This window comes from Macaca mulatta, chromosome 12 (genome assembly GCF_049350105.2).
Source record: "Macaca mulatta isolate MMU2019108-1 chromosome 12, T2T-MMU8v2.0, whole genome shotgun sequence".
Classification (NCBI taxonomy): Eukaryota; Metazoa; Chordata; class Mammalia; order Primates; family Cercopithecidae; genus Macaca; species Macaca mulatta.
This window is the reverse complement of record NC_133417.1, coordinates 71226070-71252500: the sequence shown is the minus strand read 5'-3', so window position 1 is coordinate 71252500 and position 26431 is coordinate 71226070. Positions and strand designations below refer to the sequence as shown.

The 26431-nt window shown below is 35.6% G+C and overlaps 1 protein-coding gene across 2 annotated transcripts in view; it reads left to right on the top strand.

Moving 5' to 3' along the window:
* Positions 1 to 26431, top strand: part of SCN9A (sodium voltage-gated channel alpha subunit 9) — a 180535-nt gene that overhangs the window by 78806 nt on the left and 75298 nt on the right. Inside the window, exons 8-16 of one of the 2 annotated variants that reach the window (XM_015110280.3) lie at positions 7313 to 7376; positions 8637 to 8778; positions 13696 to 13902; positions 15556 to 15843; positions 17602 to 17973; positions 20640 to 20769; positions 21855 to 22093; positions 24146 to 24319; positions 25123 to 25479. In XM_015110280.3, coding sequence (XP_014965766.2) covers positions 7313 to 7376; positions 8637 to 8778; positions 13696 to 13902; positions 15556 to 15843; positions 17602 to 17973; positions 20640 to 20769; positions 21855 to 22093; positions 24146 to 24319; positions 25123 to 25479 — 1973 coding nt within the window. The remainder of the gene's footprint in view (positions 1 to 7312; positions 7377 to 8636; positions 8779 to 13695; positions 13903 to 15555; positions 15844 to 17601; positions 17974 to 20639; positions 20770 to 21854; positions 22094 to 24145; positions 24320 to 25122; positions 25480 to 26431) is intronic. The other variant, XM_028830806.2, reaches the window with a different exon arrangement.

The window sequence follows — 26431 nt, the reverse complement described above, 5'->3', positions numbered from 1 at the left end:
TTATTTTTATATTGTGTTTAAACATGAATAAATGACAATTAGCTAATAATGAATCTTATACCACAATCCTCTCTTCCAAATCTATACATTATTCTTTATTATCTTCTAAAATGTAGTTTTAGCAAAGAGGTGTTTAAATCAAGTCTGAATTTTACTTTCTGTTTTCTATGTTATAGAAGCCTTTCTTGACTGCATAATTGATTCAAACTTTCGTTTATTGGTGTGTTTATTACATGTTTTCCCTGTGCTATAGCAAGAAACAATAGCCTCAGCCCTTGCTTTCACAGAGCTTACCATCTAGTGGGAATGAAAAAATGTTTGAGGGAACAGACAAATAAATTAAAAGTATCTCAAGTTATAATAAATGCCATGCAAAGGAAGTGAGTCTTAGGTGCTGAGATATCAACTAGATGAGAAGACATCTCTGAGGTGATGGCATTTAAGCTGAGATCTAAAAGATAGTAAGAAGCCATAAAATAGTGTAAGTGTGGGTGTGAGTCTATGTGTGGAGGGTGCTGCTTCAGTTAGGAGGAATAGCATGGCCAAAGGTCCTGAATAAAGGGAGGGTATGAGTTTAAAGAATGGAAAAGCAGCAGCATAGTTTATTAAGAGAAAGGAAGAATAGCAACAGAGAAAGTAGCAGAAAAACAGGAGTCATATCGTGCAGGACATTTCAGCCCATGGAAAAGAGCTTGTATTTTATTTTAAATGCAGTAGTTTTTATTGCTGTCTGTCTTGTGGACAACTGATTGAGCAAGGGTAGATGGTAGATGGGAATAAGAAAGACAAGTTGAAGGTGGCTTCTCTCATCTAGGCAAGAGAAAATAAAGGTTTCATTTTCTCTGATGGCAGAGAAATGAAGGAAAAAAAGATGAGCTCGACACACAAAGTCTGTAGAGCTTGCTGATGGATTAAAGAAGACAGGAAGCATCGAGGATGACTTCTCAGTTTCTGGCTGCAATAACTGGATGGGTGGTGATGGTTAAGGAGGAAATGGTGGACACGTTTGTAGAGGAAGGTCACTATTAGCTAGCTAAAATTAAAATTAGATGCCTTCGAGATGTCCAGGTGGATATATAATATAGAGAATTGGAGATTTAAGCATAGAAATCCGAGGGTCTGCTGAGTTTGGAGATAAATTCCAGAGCAATCAGCAAAAAGAAAAGACACACACATACTCACACACACGTCCCTCTAGCTCTGAACATCCCTGATGTTTTTAAGTGGGTAGAGAATGGGAGACTTGGTATTTAAAGCAATCTGGTCCTGAGATCTACAACTCTGACATTTAGAATTCAGGTAGAAAAGAGGACCCAGAAAAGAACACAGAGAAAGAGCTGCCAATAAAGTAAGAAGCAAAGATATAAATAATGAAGCCAAGAGAAGAAAATATATTGTAGAAACAGATGTGCTTGTGTGGAGTCATGCTGCAAGATCAAGGATTAAGGATGATGAAGAAAGAAATACGCATTAGGTTAAGTAACAGGGAAGTCATCAGAGAATTTCTTGAGAAAATTTGGGGAAGTGGTAAGGGTTCAAGGTCAGAATAAGGTGCATACAGGGGTGAAAATAAGAGGTCAGAAAGAAGGTAATATGTGTAGACAATTCTCCCAAGAAATCTGGATATAAAGGGAAGCAGAATAATGGGGCAATGGCTGGCATTTTTTTTTTAAAATACAGATTTTTGTAGGGATGTTTTGTAGTGATCATGAATGAGTAGTTATATATGAGTCAATTCAGGAGAGAGAGGGAGAAGTCAAGTCCTCGTGAAAGTGAAAGAGTAAAAGAGAGAGACAGCTCCACTAAAACAGGAGGAAAGACAGAAGGGAAGACTGCAGAGTTATCAAAAGATAATTGAGTTCAAACCCAATGGTTTTTATTTCCTCAAAGTATAAGATGGGATCATTGCCTGAGTGTGCAAATGAGGAAGAGAAAATTCTACAGAATATTTGACAAGAATGCATTATATATATGGTCATCTCAGGGAATGAGAAATTCAGTGTATTTTGAGTGCAAATTTGATGTTTTGAGATTACTTAAAATATAACCATTCATTTGGTTGTGAGAGGTTCTCCACCAACATTCAGCCATTTGGTAGCCAGCATGGAAAAGACAGATGCTAGATTATGTGTAGATTGTGGTTCTGTCAGGTTAGGGAATGATGATAATGAATGCCCATGGATTTAAGCTATATAAAGAGTGACAAGAACCTGAGTTGGTTGATAGATCATGAGAAAGTACTAAGGCAAATGAATTGGCAATCTTTAAAAGATCAAAGAATTATAATTGTAAAGGCAACCTACATAGAGAACCTGAGCATAATCTAAAAGCATTTTCTGGTGCCTATAGCAAAGTATTTTCCGAAATGTCTTTCAAAATTCACCACCAAATAAATTAACTCACTGTCTCATCTCCTGCTGAAAAACATACAATTTGTAGATTTCCTTTGGTGTTGCTATCTACTTTGATGCTCATCAAACACTCTTTTATGCTGCTACACATGAAAATGGGGTTCATGTGCACAGTGTGTAGCTAAATGTGCGGTATTATGGAGAAATATACTGTGGTTATATTGGGCTAAAATAGGATATTCTCTTCCTCCTATTTTTCTAATATTTGACATTTAATAGAGAAAGTTTTGAAAAAAACACAATGTTGGTCTTCACTGCTAACAGGACTTTTCCTATCTTCTTCATCTACAGCTGCTTTCTTGTGAGAACCACATTTGCCAGAGCGTAGAGTATCATGTGCAGGCCCTCTGCCCAGACCTGATCCCTTGCACTAGTTTTCTCAGAGTTGCATTATTTGCCCTTGGTTGGGCAAATAAGCCCAAGCCATACACAATTGTCATAAGTTGTCTTTTTTTCCATTTTGCTACATTAATCTTGAAAATTAATAAAAAAAAATTCACCTAGAATCTTCATTAGATTTAATATCAATTCTATATTTTTGTTATATCAATTTTCATTCTCCCCATATGTATTTTAGTGGGAAGTTGGCATTTATTTACCCCCACCCACAACCTTTGCCATTATTCTGCATTCCCTTTTAAAACTAGGTTTATTGAGGAATAATTTACATGCCACAAAATTCCTCTTTTTAAACTTGTACAACTCTTTTTTTTAAAAACTATATTCAGAGTTGTGCAACGATCACCACTATCTAATTTTAAATATTTTCATCTTTCCCATTAAGAAACCCTGGGCCCATTAGTAGTCATTCCCCATTTCCCTTTTCCCCCAGTCCCTGGCAACCACTATCTACTTTCTTTCCCTATGGATTTACCCACTCTGTAGATTTAACATAAATAGAATAATATAACATGTGGCTTTTTGTGACTGTCTTCTTTCACCTAGCATAATGTTTTCAAAATGTATCCATGGTATAGTATATATCTATGCTTCATTTTTTTATTGCTAAATGATATTTCATTGTATGTATATGCCATATTTTGTTTATACATTCATCAGTTGATGGACATTTGGGTTATTTCCATCTTTTGGTTGTAATTGTAATGAATAATGTTGCTGTAAACATTCATGTACAAGTTTTTGTGGAAATACATTTTCAGTTCTCAGTATATACCTAATAAGTGGAATTACTGAGTCATGATTCATGATTCATCTTCTTCTTTTTTTTTTTTTTTTTTTTAGACGGAGTGTCCCTCTGTCACCCAGGCTGGAGTGCAGTGGCCTGATCTCAGCTCACTGCAAGCTCCGCCTCCCGGGTTCACGCCATTCTCCTGCCTCAGCCTCCCGAGTAGCTGGGACTACAGGCGCGCACCACCACACCCAGCTAGTTTTTTGTATTTATAGTAGAGACAGGGTTTCACCATGTTAGCCAGGAATGGTCTCGATCTCCTGACCTCGTGATCTGCCCGCCTCGGCCTCCCAAAGTGCTGGGATTACAGGCGTGAGCCACCGCGCCCGACCTTTTTTTTTTTTTTTTTTTTTTTTTGAGACAGGATCTCACTCTGTCACCCAGGCTGGGGTTCAGTGGTGCGATCTCGGCTTACTGCAGCTTCCACCTCCCAGGTTCAAACAATTCTCCCACTTCACCCTCCCGAGTAGCTGGGACTACAGGAGCCCGCCACCATGCCCGGCTAATTTTTTGTATTTTTAGTAGAGACGGGGTTTCACCGTGTTAGCCAGGATGGTCTCGATCTCCTGACCTCGTGATCCACCCGCCTCGGCCTCCCAAAGTGCTGGGATTACAGGCGTGAGCCATGGCGCCCGGCCATGATTCATTCTTTATCTTTCAGAATCATCCCACTTTTGAATGTGCACAAGCAATATTTCATTCTTTGCATTCATTTTTTCCCTTTTTAAAAGACATTAACCTTAAATCTTCTTGAAGCCAACCATCTTAATAATTTAATGTCTAGTTGTTTAGAAATTATTGTAAAGTTTTCTAGAAACCTAGAGTGAACTACTTGCATTGCTTTACCTTTCATCATTCTTGTACTGTGTTAAATACAGTAATGCAGCAGTGTGCTAATACAGACAGCTCCAGAGCCCATTCATATAATTTGGCTCCTCAGTGGTTGATAAACATGAACCAGAGTTAGTTTAAAGGATAATCCTAAAGTAATCCATCCTTAATAAAATACTTCGGATGTTTATGTATGCAAAATTGCATCTTATCCTCCCCCATACTCACTCTACCAGGCCCATCCTTCCCAAGGTTCAGGAGTGTTTTCAGGAAAGCTTTTCATGCACATTTTCACCTACATTTGCACCTCAAACTATGATCCTTTATTGTTTTATCTGTGTCTTCTAAGTAAGATAAAATGATGATGTGTAAGTCAATCAATAGTATTATCTCAAATTGTATACTAGTTTAATTATAATAACTCCCGTTTTTGAGCAGCTAGTACAGAAAGTGTGGATCACAGTATCAAGTGGTTTACATGCAATATCCTATTTATACTATTTAACAACTTTATAAAGTAGGTATTCTTATACATATTTTACAGATGCAGCAGCTAAGGCTTAATGGCTTAAAGATAATTCACTTACTTAAGAAGGGATAGAAGCAACATTCAAATCCAAGAATATCTGATTTCATAGTCTTTCTTCCATGATTACTCCAAAAGTCTCCTAATAATCAGATTTTTTATTTGACCTGAGTAAAATAGGAAGTCAAGTTCTTATTAAGTAGAATAGATATTTAAGAGAGATGACAAAAGGTGTTTTAGTCACTTAAACGTTTACTATACAAGGATAGATCTACCTGATGTAAATGACGAGTTGATGGGTGCAGCACACCAACATGTGCAACATATAATTTGCACAAGTATACATATGTAACAAACCTGCAGGTTGTGCACATGTACCCTAGAACTTAGTATAATAATAATTAAAAAAAAGGATAGATCTGCCTCCAGTCTTAGCAACAAGCCTTAACAGCAAATGACAGAAGAGTTGATGAGAACTTTTACTACTAAAAATTAGCACAAAGGGTAACATGAAAGGTGAAAAATGGAAAATATACATTGATTACATTGTCATCTCCTCAACACCTAGAATTAGTAGGTCCTAAATAAGTATGGACTGGTGAATGAAAAGTAAGAGAAGTTCAGAAAACAAATTTTATTCATTTATATACTGCCTTACTGAGTCTGCCTCTTATGGAGTATTTTGGGACTCAGTCAGGGGCTCTCTTCCTGCTCTTCCCTTTCCCTCAACTCCCATTTCCTCCTCTTCCCTCCCTACCCCCTTCCTTCTCCTCTATTCCCCTATTTTCCCTTCTCTTCCCTTCCTTTTCCTTTTCTAGCTACAAACTTTCTCTCCAGGTAAATTCATCAATCCTCATGGCCTTGATAGTTGTATATTAGATGATAACTCTCATCTTTATATTTCCAGCCTTGATAGCTCTACTGATGTCCAGAATCTCATATCAACCCAGCTGCTTACTTGAAAAATGTAATACCCAACAATCATCCCAAACAAAGCATGGCTGAAACAGAACTCCTGGTTTTTCTCCAGACCTCCTCTTGCTGCAGTTTTCCTCTACTCAGCAATAGGCACTAACAACTCCCCGGCTGATAGATCCTGTGTCTTCTCTTTTGCACACACCCTGCATGCTCTCCATCAGAGGTTCCTGTCCATTCTCCTTTCATCCCCTTCTCTCTACGTCCACAGCTATTCTCTGAGTTGTAGCCATGTCCTGTCTCACTATTGTCACCTAACTGGTCTCCTTGCCTCCACACCTGCTTCTCTATAGCCCACTGCCCACAGAGTAACCACAGTGACATTTTTAAATGTCAGTAATATCCCATATTTCTATTTCCCACTTCTATTACATTGATGTACCACATAACAATGTTTTAGTCAATAGTGGACCACATATATAATGATGATCTCATAAGATTCTAATACTGTATTTTTTACTGTACCTTTTCTGTGTTTAGATACACACTTTCCGTTGTATAACAGTTGCCTACAGTATTGAGTACAGTAGCCCACTCTACAGGTTTGCAGCCCAGGAACAATAGGCTATACCACATAGCCTAGGTTTATGGTAGCCTATACCATCTAGGTTTATATAAGTGCACCCTAGGAGGTTTGCACAAGGATGAAACGTCCTAATGATGCATTTCTCAGATTGTATCACAGTCATTATGTGACACCTGACTGTACCTTTAATCATACTTAAAATCCAAACTCATTTCAATGATATGCAAATTCTGACATGATCTGGCCCCTGCCTACCTCTGCCATCACAATCCTCCCTCTCACCACACTGTAGCCACACTACACTGTAGCCACATCTTGCTGGGTTTTCCACATACCAACTTCATCTCTGCCTTAGGACTTTAGCTCTTGCTCTTCCCCCAGCCCAAATAGCTCTTCACCAGTCTTTTCATGGCTGTCTTCCTTGTCACATTTAGATCTTAGTTTAAATATCATCTCCTTAGAAAGACCTTCCCTGACTTCAGCCTACCACATTGCCTTAATTTATTTTCTTTAGATCATTTATTACTATCTGAAAATATCTTGTATATTTATTTATTTACTTAAGTTTTTATCCAACCACAACCTCCACCCTCACCTAAACATAAAGGAGGCCTCATAAAACTAATGATTTTATTCATCATGTTTATTGTCATATTTATTGCCTAGCCTATAAGATATTAGAAATAAATATTTGAGGGAGAATATATGAGAAAATAGTAAACAAATGGATGCATGTTGCCTGGTTCCAGGCCTGAATTTCTAGATAATTGTCTATATCAATTGATTTGCCTGCTTTATCATAATCACAGATTAAACTCTGTAATGTTATAACTGTTCACATTCTTCTTCAACAGAATACTTTTATTACTTGGAGGGATCCAAAGATGCTCTCCTTTGTGGTTTCAGCACAGATTCAGGGTATGTAATATTTGTTTTCTCTTTAGTCTAAAGGCTGAAAGAGAAAGAAAAGAATGTTCAATCAGTTTGCAAATTAGTCTTTGATTCTATATTGCTTTTTATATATTTCATGGTTTTATTTGTCTCATTCTGTCCCACAACAAATCCAGTCTTTAAAATGTTCACAGTTAATGCATACTCTTGAAAGCAAGACTTTGAAATAGTGTTTGAATTAACACAAGAGAGAAGTCACATAAATCTTAAGAAGGTAGAAAATGTTACTTCTAGAAAACACCAAAAGTTGGTTGGATAGTTTCAGGTCTTTCTTCTTTCTGGAAAAAGAAGAGTCACAAAATCAATTTTTCTTTCTACTCCCAAGTTCCACTCATTCTCCAATTAAATGTGACTCATAGGTGACTGAATGTTGTGTTTTGGCAACTCTAAGCAAAGGTATTCCTTGGACTTGGGTACATATATTTTAAAAATATTGTGTATATAAGAATATTGTATATATCCAACTGTCCATATTGCTGCTTCTCTCTTACACCAACTTCATTTTGTAGCGTTAGCTGCATTAGCTCTCGCTTTTCCCCCTATGCAGATATCTCTTCATCAGTCTCTGTGTACACTGGAAACATAGGAATAAACCGGATAAGGTTGCTGTTCCCAGAAGAATCTCAGAGTATTGTATTTATTTAATGGCATCAGGAAAAACCAGTCCACCAATTTTAGAAAGAAAAAAGTCTTAAAGCTACAAATTTTTATGAACTTAGATAATTACTATATTTTGACTATTATTGATTCTAATCCATTCCAAGATATACAGAAAGAAAGAGCTTTGGTAGCAGCCTACGTATCATTATTTACTGATCCAAGAACTATTACAAAACATCTATTGAAAGTTTCCATGTTTTAATGATGATAATGCTAATGGCAGCTATGGTTTATTAAATACTTTCTATGTGCAGGAAGTAAGCTAAGTAATTTGTACACATTATCTTATTTAAACTTATTACAAATCTTATTTTCTTGAGGTAGATGTTATTATCCTATTTTCACAGACAGACTTGTGCCTTGAAGAATTTGGTAAAGTCACTATAAGTAGTCAGTAGTAGAGTGTGATTCAAAACCAGTTCGTCCTGGCTCCAAATCATGTATTCTTAATCATTATTCAATGTTGTCCCCCTATAGAAGAAACCTTGAATTTGTAACTTTTCACTACGGCTATTTAGCTTGTGTCCTGAAGACACTCTCACCTATAATGTTCTTTTTCATGTGTAGCCAATGTCCAGAGGGGTACACCTGTATGAAAATTGGCAGAAACCCTGATTATGGCTACACGAGCTTTGACACTTTCAGCTGGGCCTTCTTAGCCTTGTTTAGGCTAATGACCCAAGATTACTGGGAAAACCTCTACCAACAGGTGAGTGCCAAGAGAAACATGCATTGTATTTTTGAATGGCATATGTATCTGGTGTATGTTAATAGCCTATATTAGGAGGATTTTTATTTATTTGAGAATGAAGGAAACTCTATTATCTTATTACTAAAATTATAAGTGTTTTACTCTCATAACTAATAATATGGATAGTTCTTGAATCGTAAATAATTTTCTTATCTTCTCTGGGCATATTTAATCTCTAGATCTTTCCCCTTCCTGAGTATATTATCCCATGGGGTCCTAGTTAAGTACCGGGACATACTGCAATGTTTTCTCAAGCTGCTCCTGCACATGTACTGTTTTCCATGCATGCTTGGGATGGCCTGAAGAGAAGAGGCTCTCTGATGTTCACCTGCTCACCATGTTTTATTTTTGAACTCCTATTTACAGTTAAAGATTCAATTCATTTCTTTAAGTTTTTCTCTCCCAAATCAACTGCTCCCAACTGTAGATTTCCATGACTTTTTGTATATTCTTCTGTTTATATCATTGATCTCTTGTACTGTAAGTGTTAATTCACATGGCCATTTTCTCTAACTTGAATGTGAACCTGTTGGGGCTGTGGTCTCTATTTACTTGTATCTTCTCAGCAGCCAACCCAAAAGGAAGGAGAGCAAAATGATTATTCTATATTATGCATAACAATGATACACTTTTATCAGAATAGTTACAGATTTGTCTTTTTTTTCTTTTTTGGCCTATTTTATATTTCTTTATTTCCAAGAATATTATAAATGAATTCAGAAATTATGTAAGATGCCCTTTACAGCAAAAACGGGATGCAAATATATATATTTTTAATTTATTTATTATTATTATACTTTAAGTTCTAGGGTACATGTGCATAACGTGCAGGTTTGTTACATATGTATACTTGTGCCATGTTGGTGTGCTGCACCCATCAACTCGTCAGCACCCATCAACTCGTCATTTACATCAGGTATAACTCCCAATGCAATCCCTCCCCCCTCCCCCCTCCCCATGATAGGCCCCGGTGTGTGATGTTCCCCTTCCCGAGTCCAAGTGATCTCATTGTTCAGTTCCCACCTATAGGCAACAAGTGGTCACCTTTACTCAAAATTAAAGAAACACAAGTAAAAAAATTAAAATAATTTTTCATCAGAGGTAAGACTTATTTTTCATTTAATATCTGTTTATAATATTCTAAATTCACTTTAAAATGCTTTGTATGATAAAAGTATATTATATTATACAATTATTAATATAAATGCTAATTATCTTGTAAATTTGTTTAAGTTACTTATAGATTCTCAATATTAGACCTTTGTCAGATGGGTAGATTGCCAAATTTTTCTCCCATTCTATAGTTTGCCTGTTTACTCTGATGTTAGTTTCTTTTGCTGTGCAGAAGCTTTAGTTTAGTTAGAAGTTTAGTTATATCCCATTTGTCAAGTTATATCCCATTTGTCAATTTTGGCTTTGGTTGCAATTGCTTTTGGAGTTTTTGTCATGAAGTCTTTGCCCATGCCTATTTCCTGAATGGTATTGTCTAGGTTTTCTTCTAGGGTTTTTATGGTTAGGGGTTTTACATTTAAGTCTTTAATCCATCTTGAGTTAATTTTTGTATAAGGTGTAAGGAAGGAGCCCAGTTTCAGTTTTCTGTGTATGGCTAACCAGTTTCCCCAGCACCATTTATTAAATAGGGAATCCTTTCCACATTGCTTGTTTTTGTCAGGCTTGTTGAAGATCAGATGCTTGTAGAAGTGTGGTGTTGTTTCTGAGGTCTCCGTTCTATTTCATTGGCCTATATGTCTGTTTTGGTAGCAGTACATGTTGTTTTGGTTACTGTAACCTTATAGTATAGTTTGAAGTCAGGTAGGGTGATGCCTCCAGCTTTGTTCTTTTTGCTTAGAATTGTCTTGGCTATATGTGCTCTTTCCTGGTTTCATATGAAATTTAAAGTAGTTTTTTTCTAATTCTGTGAAGATGTCAATGATATTTTTGATGGGAACAGCACTGAATCTATAAATTACTTTCAGCAGTACGGCCATTTTCATGATAATGAGTCTTCCTATCCATGAGTATGGAATGTTTTTCCATTTGTTTGTGTCCTATCCTGTTTCTTTGATTAGTGGCTTGCAGTTCTTCTTGAAGAGGTCTTTCATAACCTTTGTAAGCTGTATTCCTAGGTATTTTATTCTCTTTATAGCAATTGTGAATGGGAGTTCATTCATGATTTTGCTCTCTGCTTGTCTATTGATGGTATATAGGAATGCTTGTGATTTTTGCACATTGATTTTGTATCCTGAGACCTTGCTGAAGTTGCTTATCAGTTTAAAGAGTTTGGGGGCTGAGATGATTGGGTTTTCTAAATATAGAATCATGTCATTTGCAGAGACAATTTGACTTCCTGTCTTCCTATTCGAATACCCTTTATTTCTTTCTCTTGTCTGATTGCTCTGGCCAGAAATTCCAACACTATGCTGAATAGGAGTGGTGAGAGAGGGCATCCTTGTCTTGTGCCAGTTTTTAAAGGGAATGTTTCCAGCTTTTTCCGATTCAGTATGATATTGGCTATGGATTTTTCATAAATAGCTCTTATTATTTTGAGATGTGTTTCATCAATACCTACTTTATTGATAGTTTTTAACGTGAATGGATGTTGAATTTCACTGAAGACCTTTTCTGCATCTATTGAGATAATCATGTGGTTTTTGTCATTGGTTCTGTTTATGTGATGGATTACATTTATTGATTTGCATATATTGAACCAGCCTCTCATCCCATCAAAAAGTGGGCAAAAGATATGAACAGACACTTCTCAAAAGAAGATATTTATGTGGCCAAAAAACATGAAAAAAAGCTCAACATCGGTGATCATTAAGAAATGCAAACCAAAACCACAGTGAGCTACCATCTCAAGTCAGTCAGAATGGTGTTGTTAAAAAGTCAAGAAACAATAGATGCTGGTGAGGCTGTGAAGAAATAGTAGTGCTTTTACACTGTTGGTGGAAGTGTAAATTAGTTCAACAGTTTTGAAGACAGTGGGGCAATTCCTCAAGGACCTAGAACCGGAAATATCATTTGACCTAGCAATCCCATTACTGGGTATATACCCAAATGAATATAAATCATTCTACTGCAAAGACACATGCACATGTATGTTTATTGCAGTACTATTTGCAATAGCAAAGAGATGGACTCAACCCAAATGCCCATCAATGTTAAACTGTATAAAGAAAATGTGGTACACATACACCATGGAATACTATGCAGCCATAAAAAAAGAATGAGATCATGTCCTTTGCAGGGACACGGATGAAGCTGGAAGCCATCATCCTCAGCAAACTAAAACAGGAAGAGAAAACCAAACACTGCCTGTTTTCACTCATAAGTGGGAGTTGAAAAATTTGAACACATGGACACAGGGAGGGGAAAAACACACACTAGGGCCTGTCGGGGGGTGGGAGGCAAGGGGAGGGAGAACATTAGGACAACTACCTAATGTATGCAGGTCTTAAAACCTAGATAATGTGTTGATAGGTGCAGCAAACCACTATAGCACATGTATACCTATGTAACAAACCTGCATGTTCTGCACATGTATCCCGGAACTTAAAGTAAACATGTGAAGAAAAGCTCATCATCATTGGCCATTAGAGAAATGCAATTCAAAACCACAATGAGATACCATCTCATGCCAGTTAGAATGGTGATCATTAAAAAGTCAGGAAAAAACAGATGCTGGAGAAGATGTGGAGAAATAGGAATGCTTTTAACTGTTGGTGGGAGTGTAAATTAGTTCAACCATTGTGGAAGACAATGTGGCAGTTCCTCAAGGATCTAGAACTAGAAATACCATTTGACCCAGCAATCCCATTACTGGGTATATACCCAAAAGATTATATATCATTCTACTGTATAGACACATGCACACGTATGTTTATTGTGGCACTATTCACAATAGCGAAGACTTGGAACCAACCCAAATGTCCATCAAAGATAGACTAGATAAAGAAAATGTGGCACATATACACCATGGAATACTATGCAGCCATAGAAAAGAATAAGTTCATGTCCTTTGCAGGGACATGGATGAAGCTAGAAACCATCATTCTCAGCAAACTAAAACAGGAACAGAAAACCAAACACCGCATGTTCTCACTCATAAGTGAAAATTGGGTAATATAACAGATGGTCACAGGGAGAGGATCATCACACACTGGGGCCTGTCGGGGTTGGGGGGTAAGGGGAGGAATAGCATTAGGAGACATAACTAATGTAGGTAACGGGTTAATGGGTGCAGCAACCCACCATGGCACATGTAACATGTAACATGTAACAAACCTGCACGTTATGCCAAAAAAAAAAAAAAGAAAAGAAAAATCTCTGTACCTTCAGTTTAATTTTGCTCTAATCCTAAAACTATTTTGAAAAATCAAATCTATTTTAAAAAGCAAAGAAAACCAAAAAAAGTTAATTGAAACACCTATGAGATGAATAAAGTAATTAAATAAGACTATCTCCCTAGAGTTAACATTCAATGATATTATTAGTATTTGATGGTAAAGAAAGAAAAGATAGAATTTTAACAGTAAGAGGGACTATAGATATCACCTGTTCCTAAAATTTGAAAGTGAGCAAAGGATTTGATTTTATGAGTAATTTTCAGGCTGTAGGAAAAAATGCATGATTTTTATACTACTACACTTAATAATCAAGAATCATACATGACTTTAGTACAAGCATATTACATTGCTATATTCTTTGTACTGAAAATGTGTTTAATATTTGTTTTCCATGAAGATATAATTTCTCTTTATATTTTTGATAACATGAGATTATACAAAACTGTCAAATTTGCCCATGCCAGTCAAATTGAAATAATTTACTAAAAAACTTCCTGTTGTTCAAATGACAATTTCCATTTTTCCCTAGACGCTGCGTGCTGCTGGCAAAACATACATGATCTTCTTTGTCGTAGTGATTTTCCTGGGCTCCTTTTATCTAATAAACTTGATCTTGGCTGTGGTTGCCATGGCTTATGAAGAACAGAACCAGGCAAACATTGAAGAAGCTAAACAGAAAGAATTAGAATTTCAACAGATGTTAGACCGACTTAAAAAAGAGCAAGAAGAAGCTGAGGTACTGTTATTTGATTTAAAATTCTTCCCAGAGGTAGAAATGCAAAAGGTTACAACAGAGGCTCTGTGGTGTATGTTCGGCCTTCTCCAGCTAGATTTTCTTTAATGAACTTTTGTGTATAAACTGCATCCTCATTTCTGGTGTGGATAAAGGAACCAGTTTTGGACGGAGCTAGAATTGACACTTTCCCCATAATCATCTCACTGCATGGAAAGTGATCTAAGGCTGTTCCTCCTAAACCTTTTACCTACAATGACTTAGAGTGTGTGTGTGTGTGTGTGTGTGTGTGTGTTTATATATGCATATATATATATATGTATATGTACACACACTCAAAATGGATTTCCCCAGAGCACCAATTGTATACAGTGGTTTCAGGAAACTTATTTTAATGTTAAAATTAACAGGTACTGTTCTATGGGGTATGAATACCACAGTTCATCATGTTTTGTTAATGTCACAAGGATTTTTAAGATAAAACAGGAGATATTAAGAAAATAATAATTTTGATGTGGCTACTTCAGGTTGTCACAGATCCTTGAAAGTTTCCTCCTTAATCCTCTCTGCAAAGAGATTCTTCAGTGTAAATGTTTGAGAAGGCTTGTACGAAGAGAAACATAATTTCAAATATACTGCAGGTGTCTTAACATTTGTCTGAAGGTTTGACCTAGTTAAATCTCTTCAAGGAATCTAATGTATTAGGGGAGGGCCATCATCTGTAATGCAGATAAATTCTGATGCACAAATATTCAGTGCAGTGTTTGAATAATGGTAAAAATCAGAAAACATTTAAATTTTGGAAAATTAGAAAATAACTAAGAAAATTATGAAAACTGTGTGTCTCAGAGTATTATTGTGCCATAGAACTGTGTGTTTTTTAAAAATTATGATGTCATGAGGAAAAATCTTTTAGAATAATGATGGATTAAATTCTGTAGTCAGATACAATCTCAGTTTTAAAATTATACAGACATATAAAAAGAATGGAAGAAATATTTGCACCAATTATTTCTGGGATGTAAGATGACTTTTTTTCTGTTTTTCATTTGTATCTTTATTTCCCATGTTTTTACAAGAATTTTTTTAGTGTTTATAAACAAAACATTTTTGTAAAAGGATAGTACTGGGTTATCCCAGGTACTACCTAGGGAATCCCCAGAAGTTTCATTCAGGCCAATACTCATTGACCTTACCACTTTCTTACAATGTTGTGCTGTAATAATTCATTTATTTTTCAGATAACTCAATCTTTATTAAACCATAGAGTGCCTGATTCTATTGATGATATGGAGTTAATTGCCTGATCATCAAATTGTCTGTCTTATTACATGGTTTATGTGAGTTTTACGTTCCAAAATTACCTTGTAAAACATTAACATATAATATTTAATTTGTCTTTACTGTAAGCAAATTAATAACATGTGATAGTTTAATTCCAAAACACAATAGAGCTTTATTTCAACCTGAGACAAAAAATATATATATACTTTGTAAGCATTCTGATCACTGTGTAAAGAAAACGATCATTTCATGTTTAAAGGACATGATTATATGCATCATGTTGTTATGCTGATAGGTGAAAGATGTCCTGTCCTAGGGTTTCCTAGGATTTGGAAATGACTCATTTAAGTGTTAACGTCTTGGCCCAACCAGGCAATCGCAGCGGCAGCAGCTGAATATACAAGTATTAGGAGAAGCAGAATTATGGGCCTCTCAGAGAGTTCTTCTGAAACATCCAAACTGAGCTCTAAAAGTGCTAAAGAAAGAAGAAACAGAAGAAAGAAAAAGAATCAAAAGAAGCTCTCCAGTGGAGAAGAAAAGGGAGATGCTGAGAAACTGTCCAAATCAGACTCAGAGGAGAACATCAGAAGAAAAAGTTTCCACCTTGGTGTTGAAGGGCATAGGCGAGCACACGAAAAGAGGTTGTCTACCCCCAGTCAGGTACCACCCAAACTGCTCAATGTGTACCACCAGAGGCAGAATGATAGAGAAAAATGTCTTATTTTAGGGTAAGAGACCTCAGGAGAGGATAGTGAGTGACTTCATTGGTATGATTTTAGGTAAAAACCAAGTATCGCTGGGCGTTAATGGAAAGATGTACACAGATTTTCATTTGGGTTTGATCATTTTTGAAAGATCTTATAGTTTCAGAATTGTCAAAATATTTTCTAATAAACTAATTTTCAGAAACAAAATATTCCTGAGAACCATTGTAGAAATAAAGAGACTATTCACACTATAGACTAGTTGCGCTTCTTTCTTTCTTTCTTTCTTTTTTTTTTTTTTTGAGACGGAGTCTTGCTGTGTAACCCAGGCTGCAGTCGGCTCACTGCAAGCTCCGCCTCCCGGGTTTACGCCATTCTCCTACCTCAGCCTCCCAAGTAGCTGGGACTACAGGTGCCTGCCACCACGTCCGGCTAATTTTTTGTATTTTTAGTAGAGACGGAGGTTTCACCATGTTAGCCAGGATGGTCTCAATCTCCTGACCTCGTGATCTGCCCTCCTCGGCCTCCCAAAGTGCTGGGATTACAGGCGTGAGCCACCATGCCTGGCCTTGCTTCTTTCTTAACCATTATAGTTAATAGTATTACCTGAGTATAACTCACCCATTTGGAACTTTAGAGAAGCCTTTGATATCCTCCACCCCCAACCACATCAACTACTAATATGTAATGCCATAGTCCGTTAATTCTGCTTATGTGGAAGTTCTCTTTCCCTTTCTCTTTTCACTGGAACCTTCATCTCTCAGGTCTCCCTGCCTATAATTCTGCACAAATCCCTAAGAAGAACCATTGCTTCTATTTTCCTTAGGACTTCCCTGTTTTCCATCACACAACCCCACAAATCATTTTTGTAAACTAAAAATCTAGTTAAGAATCTGCAAGATTCTGCCTGATATACACAATAATAAAACGTAGAGTCCCTGCCTTCACAATTTCACTTGAACCTAGGCGATGATACGGAACTTGGACACATATATCAATAAAAATAAATATGACAGGAGCAGTCCAAGCTGGTTTTGAGGCAAAGACCTTGCCATACTTTTTCCATTGTTCACAATATTTGCCGCTTTGTTCTTTACATAGGAAGCACTAATGTCTATTGAACTAGATCCTTCCAAAGGCTTTGCATCCTGGACATGAGTCATATAAGAATGAATTTTTCCTCCTCTTTCGTATTGGGCAACTACTTTAAAAATATTTAATGACTATAAATTAACTGGTGTTAAATGGTCTTTTTAAATACACTCTAACTGAGCTCTTAGTACGTAAGGTGGATTTTCAATGCAAAGAAGCAGACAGCATGATTTCCAGTTTTTTGTGAAGCTTGGGGATTGATATATAAAAAAGTGAATGACCGGTAACAATACTAAGTTCTTTTTTTAAATGATATATTCTGTGCAGCAAAATGAATGGCATTAAAAGAAAGGAGCAGTAACTCTAGACCAGAATATTAGAGAGCTGTACAGCAACAAATAATTTACCTGGTCCTGAAAGGATGAGTTCTGCAAATCATTTCATCCCTTCAGTGGAATAAGTTTTTTTTCTCACTGAATTGCTTTGTTTTTAAGTGTGTTTCTTTTAAGTCAGTACAGAGCCACCTGCCCTCAGGCCAGTGGGTTCAGTGGTATTTATATGAAGTATACTTCTATTAGTAGGTGCTTCAGCAAATACATGTTATTTTGTAATTTTTCTGCAGTCACCACTCAGCATTCGTGGCTCCTTGTTTTCTGCAAGGCGAAGCAGCAGAACAAGTCTTTTTAGTTTCAAAGGCCGAGGAAGAGATATAGGATCTGAGACTGAATTTGCCGATGATGAGCACAGCATTTTTGGAGACAATGAGAGCAGAAGGGGCTCACTGTTTGTGCCCCACAGACCCCAGGAGCGACGCAGCAGTAACATCAGCCAAGCCAGTAGGTCCCCACCAATACTGCCGGTGAACGGGAAAATGCACAGTGCTGTGGACTGCAACGGTGTGGTCTCCCTGGTTGATGGACGCTCAGCCCTCATGCTCCCCAATGGACAGCTTCTGCCAGAGGTGATAATAGATAAGGCAACTTCTGATGACAGCGTAAGGACGTTTTACATAGCTCAGGCATGGCTGGGCCCTTGTTCCTGCATCAGTCGGTCTCTCTGCTGGAGGGCCTTCTCTCTGGTCTTGTGAATGGCTCTGCATTTTGCAATACTTTTTCTATAGAAACACACCTTTGATTCATTACCTTAATCCTCATTCTATGTGTTGTAGGCATCTAACTCAAAGATAAAATCCCATTTTTGTAAAAAGGTACTTGTCTATTAATTTTATAATTGAAGATTATAAATAATCTATTTAGAGAACAATTTATGAAAGATAAATATATAGATAGATATCAGCACAGAAAATGCAATGATAATGCTGATATTAGTTAATAATAGATCCCATTTCTATGAAGAAATTTGGATTACTTGCCAGCTACTGCTATCTTTTTCAGGTCACAGCTTAATATGTACCTATTCCAAGGAATTTCAAGAAATCTTATTTGAGTTGTTAGTAACAGCAAACACGTATTTAGTATTTACGACAACCCCATGAGATGACATATTATTATCTCTGCTTTACAAATGGGAAAATTGAGGCATGGGGAAATAAAGCAACTTACCCCAATGTACTTAGGTAATAAACGGTAGCTCTGAAGTTGAAACAGAGGCTGTCTGTTTCAGAGCTTGTACTCTTAGCCACCCACTCTGCTATCTCTCCAATGTGCAGTAGAACGCTTACCTTGAAAAAATTTAGAATGACTATGTCTTAGGTCCTCTACATAAATGAAACATAACTGTTTTCCTTTTTAAAAAATATTTCATCAGGAGTTTGTGAATCAAAACAAAATATCTGAAATGCAAGCATTGATACAAACAAACATAAAAGCAAAACAACAATTTTACAGCAGTTCCAAAGGTCTAGGAGTCACTGAGTGGTTAGAGAAAGGTGTCTGATTAGGCTTGAAAGTGAGATCTTTCTCATTCCTGGAGATTCCAGGATATCTCTTTAGCCCACTCACTATGCTATGCTGCATTACTAATGTCAGCAAGGGCTTTGACTAGCCCAATAAGCTTCAAACATATGCTACATGCTTATATATTTATATTTGCAGACAGTGTAGTATTTTAAATGAGAATAAAGTTCCATCAAATCCATGGCCACACATATATTTCAATTTGAATAAATGCATGTGCTTTTAGGTAACATGTGACCTCATTGTGTGCATGATACAGCTTAAGCCCTTCTCTCAAGGTATTTTTCCTTATTGAATGAGCATGTTAAATTTCTGTGGAATCTAACTTTGGTTGCATTTTGTTTTTCAATTATGTGTGTAGTATGTAAAATATTATATAATTTATATCAGATTTGGAGATTATTTCACATTTTTTAATGAAGTTTCTTCATTTAAGAGTTTTTTAACCATAAAAAATCAGTATCACAATAAATCCTAAAGTGAAAACTAGAAAACTAGGGAAATTAGTGGATACTTATAAGATACAATCATAATACAATAAACATAAAATTGTGGCACAATATATGGTTTATATGAAAACACTGCATAACAAATAATGTCATCTCTATACCTGAAACATATCTACATGGAAAAGAATTTGTTTAATCTGACAAATTCTTATTTCACAGACTATAGCACAGAAAACATGGTTTCAAGACTTTTCAAAAAGTTGACTTTTTACAGAGATCTTTCAAATGGGTGTGTCTGTTCACATACACATATATGTATAATACACCCATGCACATATTTATGCCTGTATGTGTTTTGATACACCACATACATGCATGACTATACCTATACAACTATACAACTTTACAAATCTAGAAATATTTATATATTTAAATATATGTATTTAAAATATATACCACATACCACACACAAGCAGACAAACATGATAGATCTAGGGTTGTATAGTTTTTTGTGTATATATGTGTGTGTGAGTATGTGTGTGTATTTCTGGCCTGCACGGAATCAACATAGTGTTTTAAATTTGAATTAATTTTCAAGTTTTACAAATAAGACATTTTCTCACAAAAATAAATATACTTGGTATGCATGAATTCATATTTTTGCATGGCAACAATTTCTAGAGCTGAAAGAGTGGTCACCTGTTTCAGATGTAGCTTGCATTCTCCATTTCACTAATTGTTCTTTTCAAACTGAGTCATTGATCATCATGTACTCTGCTCAGTTCATGAGGTCTTCCTTGGCAGTAAGAGACAAGCATTACAGTAGTTTCATTAATGTTGTTTCCTCAATACAAAGTAATTCCAGAAATTTATCAGAGAACACTGAGATTCTACCCCTTTAGACAGCACTACAGCACTTTAACTGTTTTCATGTAGGACTCTCACATGATAAAACTATCTGAATAAATTGGACACCCAGAAAGGTAGAGAGGTGATGATAGTGATGTAACAAAAAAGCAGCTAGCTTTATTATTTATCTCCTAAATATTAATTCCTTTAATCCTCACAAGAATATGAAGCAAGTACTATGATTATCCCCATTTTACCAATAATAAAACTGAGACAGTTAAGTAACTCCTGTGATATACAGCCAGTAAGTAGCGGAGCCATAATTTGAACCCAGCAATCTAAGCTCTACTTTTAATTACTCACCACAGCTATATAAGCAAGATTTTATCTTATACCTACAATTTATTAGGATTCTGTTCTTAAGACGTTAATTGATCTTTTTTTAGGGCACAACCAATCAAATACACAAGAAAAGGCGTTGTAGTTCCTATCTCCTTTCAGAGGATATGCTGAATGATCCTAACCTCAGACAGAGAGCAATGAGTAGAGCAAGCATATTAACAAACACTGTGGAAGGTATGTAATAATCTTCTTTTTACCGGACAGATTCTTAAATAAAATTAACATAAATCTGGTCAACCTTAAATAGACATGTGAAATTCTTAGCAATAATTCAGAGGCCATAAAATAGTTTTAAATGATGGTAAAGATAACCAATGGATATTGATGGAATTGGTTTTATGTGCTTAAAAATGGATAAAGTTATTTGCTCTTAAACACACACATTGATAACATGGCAAAAATGACTTTGCAAAAATGAAAAAGAAAACCACAAAGACAGATGTTGGGTGATCTGACCTTTCAAAGACAAGTGATTTGATGGTAATTGATGCAGAAAACAAGGTTAACCCAGAGCTATGTGATTTTGTCCCTATCCAATCTTACAAATTACATATTCGCTCAAATTTGTCTCTTCTAATAAGCAAAGATAGTCAAAGGGTGACAACTTTACAAACTGTTCTGGCTTCTACCCTCTCCCCTGACAATGTGCCCCAGGTCCCACCTGGTCCCTGGTCTAACACTTCACCCCCACATTCCCATCATGGGAGCAGACAAAGTGTCTACCCAACCCCTGAATGATGAGAAGTAAATGGGCTGGCTAATGGTGTGAAATGTCTATTTCATGAGTCCTCCATAAATTATTTCTAGTTGCTTGGTTCTAGGATTGTTTTCACCCATGAACTATTACAGCAAGAGTTTTTTCTGGATAGAATAGTCTCGTCTTATTGTTGTCATGGGACTAAAAACACAGGTGAAAAATATGCATATTGGTGGAAAATATACATTTCTCTGTTAAGGAAACATTAATTCTCCTGTTTACCATCACATGTTAGGTGCATTTTTCTCTGAAAGATGCCCACATATGTGCTTGCAGTCATTAAGTTCACTTCCTTACCCTCACTTATGCTTCATCTAGGCAACAAACATGTCATAATAGACTTACGTAAGAGGCTATACTTTCATTGAAAACAATACTGTTAAATTTTCAAAATCTAAACTACAAACCCTGTTTCAATATTAGAGTGCCTCACTGATTTGTATCTGGTTAGGAGTGAAATATACAAATGGCTGACTCCATGTTCTCTGTTTTTTACTCCCAGAACTTGAAGAGTCCAGACAAAAATGTCCACCTTGGTGGTACAGATTTGCACACAAATTCTTGATCTGGAATTGCTCTCCATATTGGATAAAATTCAAAAAGTGTATCTATTTTATTGTAATGGATCCTTTTGTAGATCTTGCAATTACCATTTGCATAGTTTTAAACACATTATTTATGGCTATGGAACATCACCCAATGACTGAGGAATTCAAAAATGTACTTGCTATAGGAAATTTGGTAAGTCTCTTATTGTGTGTTGCATACTCATAGTTTCTCTCTTTAGTTGTCATCACTGTCATTTCATATTTTTTTATGTCAGATGAAATTGCAGCCTCATAATTATGCATATCAAGAAGTTACCATATGAATGGATGGGTAGAGCCAAATTTCTGGTTATGTCTTTCAAAATAATTGCACAGTAGTGTTGAGGTCTATAAATAACAATACTATTTCTATAAAAGGTTACCATCTTGGGAGTTGATAATGATTTTTTCTTCCAGCATATTTCTTGGGAGCAACACTTAACATTTTTGGTTCTTTCTTATACCTTCCTAATTACATTGCTGCTTTTTTGTAAGTACACATCTCACATATTTTCAGAAAACCTGTGGATGTATTGCTTTGACATAATAGTGGTGAAGTGTTTGGGTCCTCAGAGTCCCAAAGACCTGTGTTTGAATGCTGATTCTGCATTATATGAGTGATATGGCCTTGGACAAATATTTTAACTCCATATTATTTAATTTCATCATTTATAAAATAAAACTTCATTATAAAATGATAATTTTTATTTATAATATAATTAAAACTATATTTCATTTATCATATTGTTAGGTGGATTAGTTTCTACTTATTAGCCTCGCATATAGTAAATACACAATAAATTAAAGCTATCATCACCATCAACATCATTATCATCAAAACTTCAAAAGCTTAATGAAACAAGCTTTAAAAACAACGATTTTGAGAAACCAAAATGGTTGAACTGGACATAGAAGTCTCAAGGATAGGTGAGAAAGTGATCAACAGGCTTCTAGAAGATATAAGATCCAATTAGGAAAACTGATGCCAGAGTGATCTCTAAAATGTACAGTGTTGGTCACACTAACTCATAGTAAACAAAGGGCCAGTTTTTGACTATGGATGTGAGGCACGCACCAGTTCATTTTTAGGGCTAGAGAATCCCAGCTTATGACTCTTCGTAAACCATGAATAACTCTGGGTATCTTTGTCAATGTCTACATAAGATAATTTTGCTTTTGCTGTGGTCCCAAACAAATTGATATTTGAAGACCAGAAGTTCTTTTCTGGGTCTGCTTTCTCTTCCAAATTGTCTACAAATATTCCCAGTTACAATGTTTTTCCCCATGTGCTCGCTGAGTTGGCATTCTTCTTCCCTTCTATTTATCTTTGGAAAAAGGCAGGAATATCTAGTTTCTAATTGTTGGTGGAGATCTGGATCATGCAAATAAGTACCTTCTCACTGAGATGACTACATCCCTGTGAACTCAGAAAGGATTTACCTGGTCACAGCTATTACCACAACCTCAAGTCCAGCTGCTCCCTGCCAATCGTCTTGATCCTGCATTATTTGAAAATTGACTCCTACAATTATAGACCTAAACATTTCCCTTAGAATCTTCTTTGATCAGATTCCTTGAGTCAAAGTGTACCCAAAGAATTCATTTCGGTGTTGCCTTTTTAAGTGAGTCCTTTGATACCAGTATCATGAATTAATGATATTTTGCAATGCACTTTTGTGTCAAAGCTTTAGAAGTCTTACTTTAGCTGCCATATTGTCAATTAAATACTTTTTTCTCATCTGCTGATAAATCTTTAAAGAGTGAGTCAACATGTTCTTTATTACTCTAACAGTAGTCAGATCAGAATTTTTTTTTTTTCTGGCTCAAAATTTCAGTATCAATTTATGTTTTCTTTTTATCTTCTTCCAGAACAACTTTTTGACCCACATAAATTCTTTGAAAACAGTGACTGTGTCAATTACCAAATGTTTTACTTTGCTGAAATTTTAATATGCTATTCTAAAACGCTCCGTAAAAATGATGAGCACTGACAGGACAGTTAGAGCTTCAACCTTTTGATACTTATATGGGTGCCAGGGAAGAGTGATACCTAGTTTATAGGACTAAGTTGATAAGAATATCCATTTATAAAGTATTTAGCAAACTGTCTGGAACACAGTAAATGCTAAGCAAACAGTGATTATTATCATTGTGTTGATTTACTATTTTCTAATATTAACAGAAAAACATTATATTTCTCACTTAGGTCTTTACTGGAATCTTTGCAGCTGAAATGGTATTAAAACTGATTGCCATGGATCCATATGAGTATTTCCAAGTAGGCTGGAATATTTTTGACAGCCTTATTGTGACTTTAAGTTTAGTGGAGCTCTTTCTAGCAGATGTGGAAGGACTGTCAGTTCTGCGATCATTCAGACTGGTAAACATAAACTAAGGTTGCCATTATATTCTATAATAAAGGGATATTTATTTGGTTTTGCATTATTATTTAAAACTTTTTGGAATTTGAATCAAAAGGCAAGATTATATCTTGATATCAAGTAAAATAAAATCCATTCATTGACAAATGCACTTAAAGAACTGAAACCACTTGAATATTTTTACAATTTTTGAGGACATGCTCAATTCTAATTTGAAGTACACACTAATATAATATAAATATTTTCTATTATATTCATATAGTACAATAATTTATTTCACAGTAAGAAGCTTATGGCTTACAGAATTTCAATGATTATATGTTCATAACTTTATGAATTTGGTAAAGATCAAATTGTTATCCCTCAAACAATTGTTGTCTGATCTTAACAATATAAAAACAAATAGAGACTTTTTAAAGCACATTTCTCTAATATGCTAGATTTTATCTAAATGTCAGCATGAAAAAATGTATAAAAGTATTAGAAAATAGAATTAAGGATAAATTATCAATTCTAAAGGAAATAATATCACAAATTATAAGAGATTTCCATAGCAATCCTGAACTAAAAGTACATACTATCTTCATAATATCTGTTGTCATTTTTTGGGGCAAGTAGAACAAACTAACAGAAATATTGAAAATAGATGAAAATGAAAAATAAGAATAGTTTATTTTAGCCAGATAATAATGACAATATTATAGGACTTAAAGTCAGCTTTAAACTTTGAACAAAAATCAAGATTGGAAACATTGAAAAAATTTTCATAATGATTAATATTAAACTTTATATTTGCTTTTAGCTCCGAGTCTTCAAGTTGGCAAAATCCTGGCCAACATTGAACATGCTGATTAAGATCATTGGTAACTCGGTAGGGGCTCTAGGTAACCTTACCTTAGTGTTGGCCATCATCGTCTTCATTTTTGCTGTGGTCGGCATGCAGCTCTTTGGTAAGAGCTACAAAGAATGTGTCTGCAAGATCAATGATGACTGTACACTCCCACGGTGGCACATGAACGACTTCTTCCACTCCTTCCTGATTGTGTTCCGCGTGCTGTGTGGAGAGTGGATAGAGACCATGTGGGACTGTATGGAGGTTGCTGGTCAAGCTATGTGCCTTATTGTTTACATGATGGTCATGGTCATTGGAAACCTGGTGGTATGTAACCAGATGTTCTTACATTTTAATTTCTCTGTGGAAATTATTTTGTGATGATGTGATCTATTATTTTTATAATTTTATAATTATATCTAAAGTCATTAATTACAACAGAATAGTGATAATTTTAATTCAAGAAAGAACAGGAAAGAGAACAAAATGTTGTTTTAGTTTCCCTAGCCAAATAATCCATATTTATATTTTTCAAAATCACTGCCTATTCATTTTAATGCAAAGCTTTCTATCTTTCTCTCTAATCTTGATAGTAATGGCATATGCTCTCTTGAAGCTATACTAATAAATAATATATAATTAAGTTAATAATAACAAAAATGAAGTTAATAATGGACCAAGGCAAATGAAAGGACTGGTCCCGCACCTTATAGCCATGTATAAGACTAGCCTCTATAGTAAGGATCAGCACCTATGCCCCACAGACCACAGCAAGTCCAGTGCCTGTTATTGTGCGGCCCTGGGAGCTAAGAATGATTTTTAAATTTTTAAGTGGTTAAAATAATCAAAAGAAGAATAAATGACACATGCACATTATATGAAATTCAAATTTTAGTGTTCATAAATTTTATTCAAACATGGGAGTGTTAATTCATTTACGTATCTTCCATGGCTGCTTTTACATTACAATGGCAGAGATGAATAGCTGCCATGGAAATCCTATGCCCAATAGCATCTAAAATATTTATCATTTGGCCCTTTACAGAAAAAGTTTTCCAACCACTGGCCTATAGCATCGCGTAGACATAGCAATTTGCCTATTTTTTGAATTAGTGTTTTCTTGACTTGTACTTCTTTTTATTTTTTTCTTCCTTATACTGATTGGTGAACACTTTCAAGCTTACAAGCAGGAGAAAATTGGGATAAGATGCTCTTCTATGAGCCACTCATCTCAATTCTCAAATCTGCCGTGTTGACTAGTCTCAGTTGGTCAGCTTGA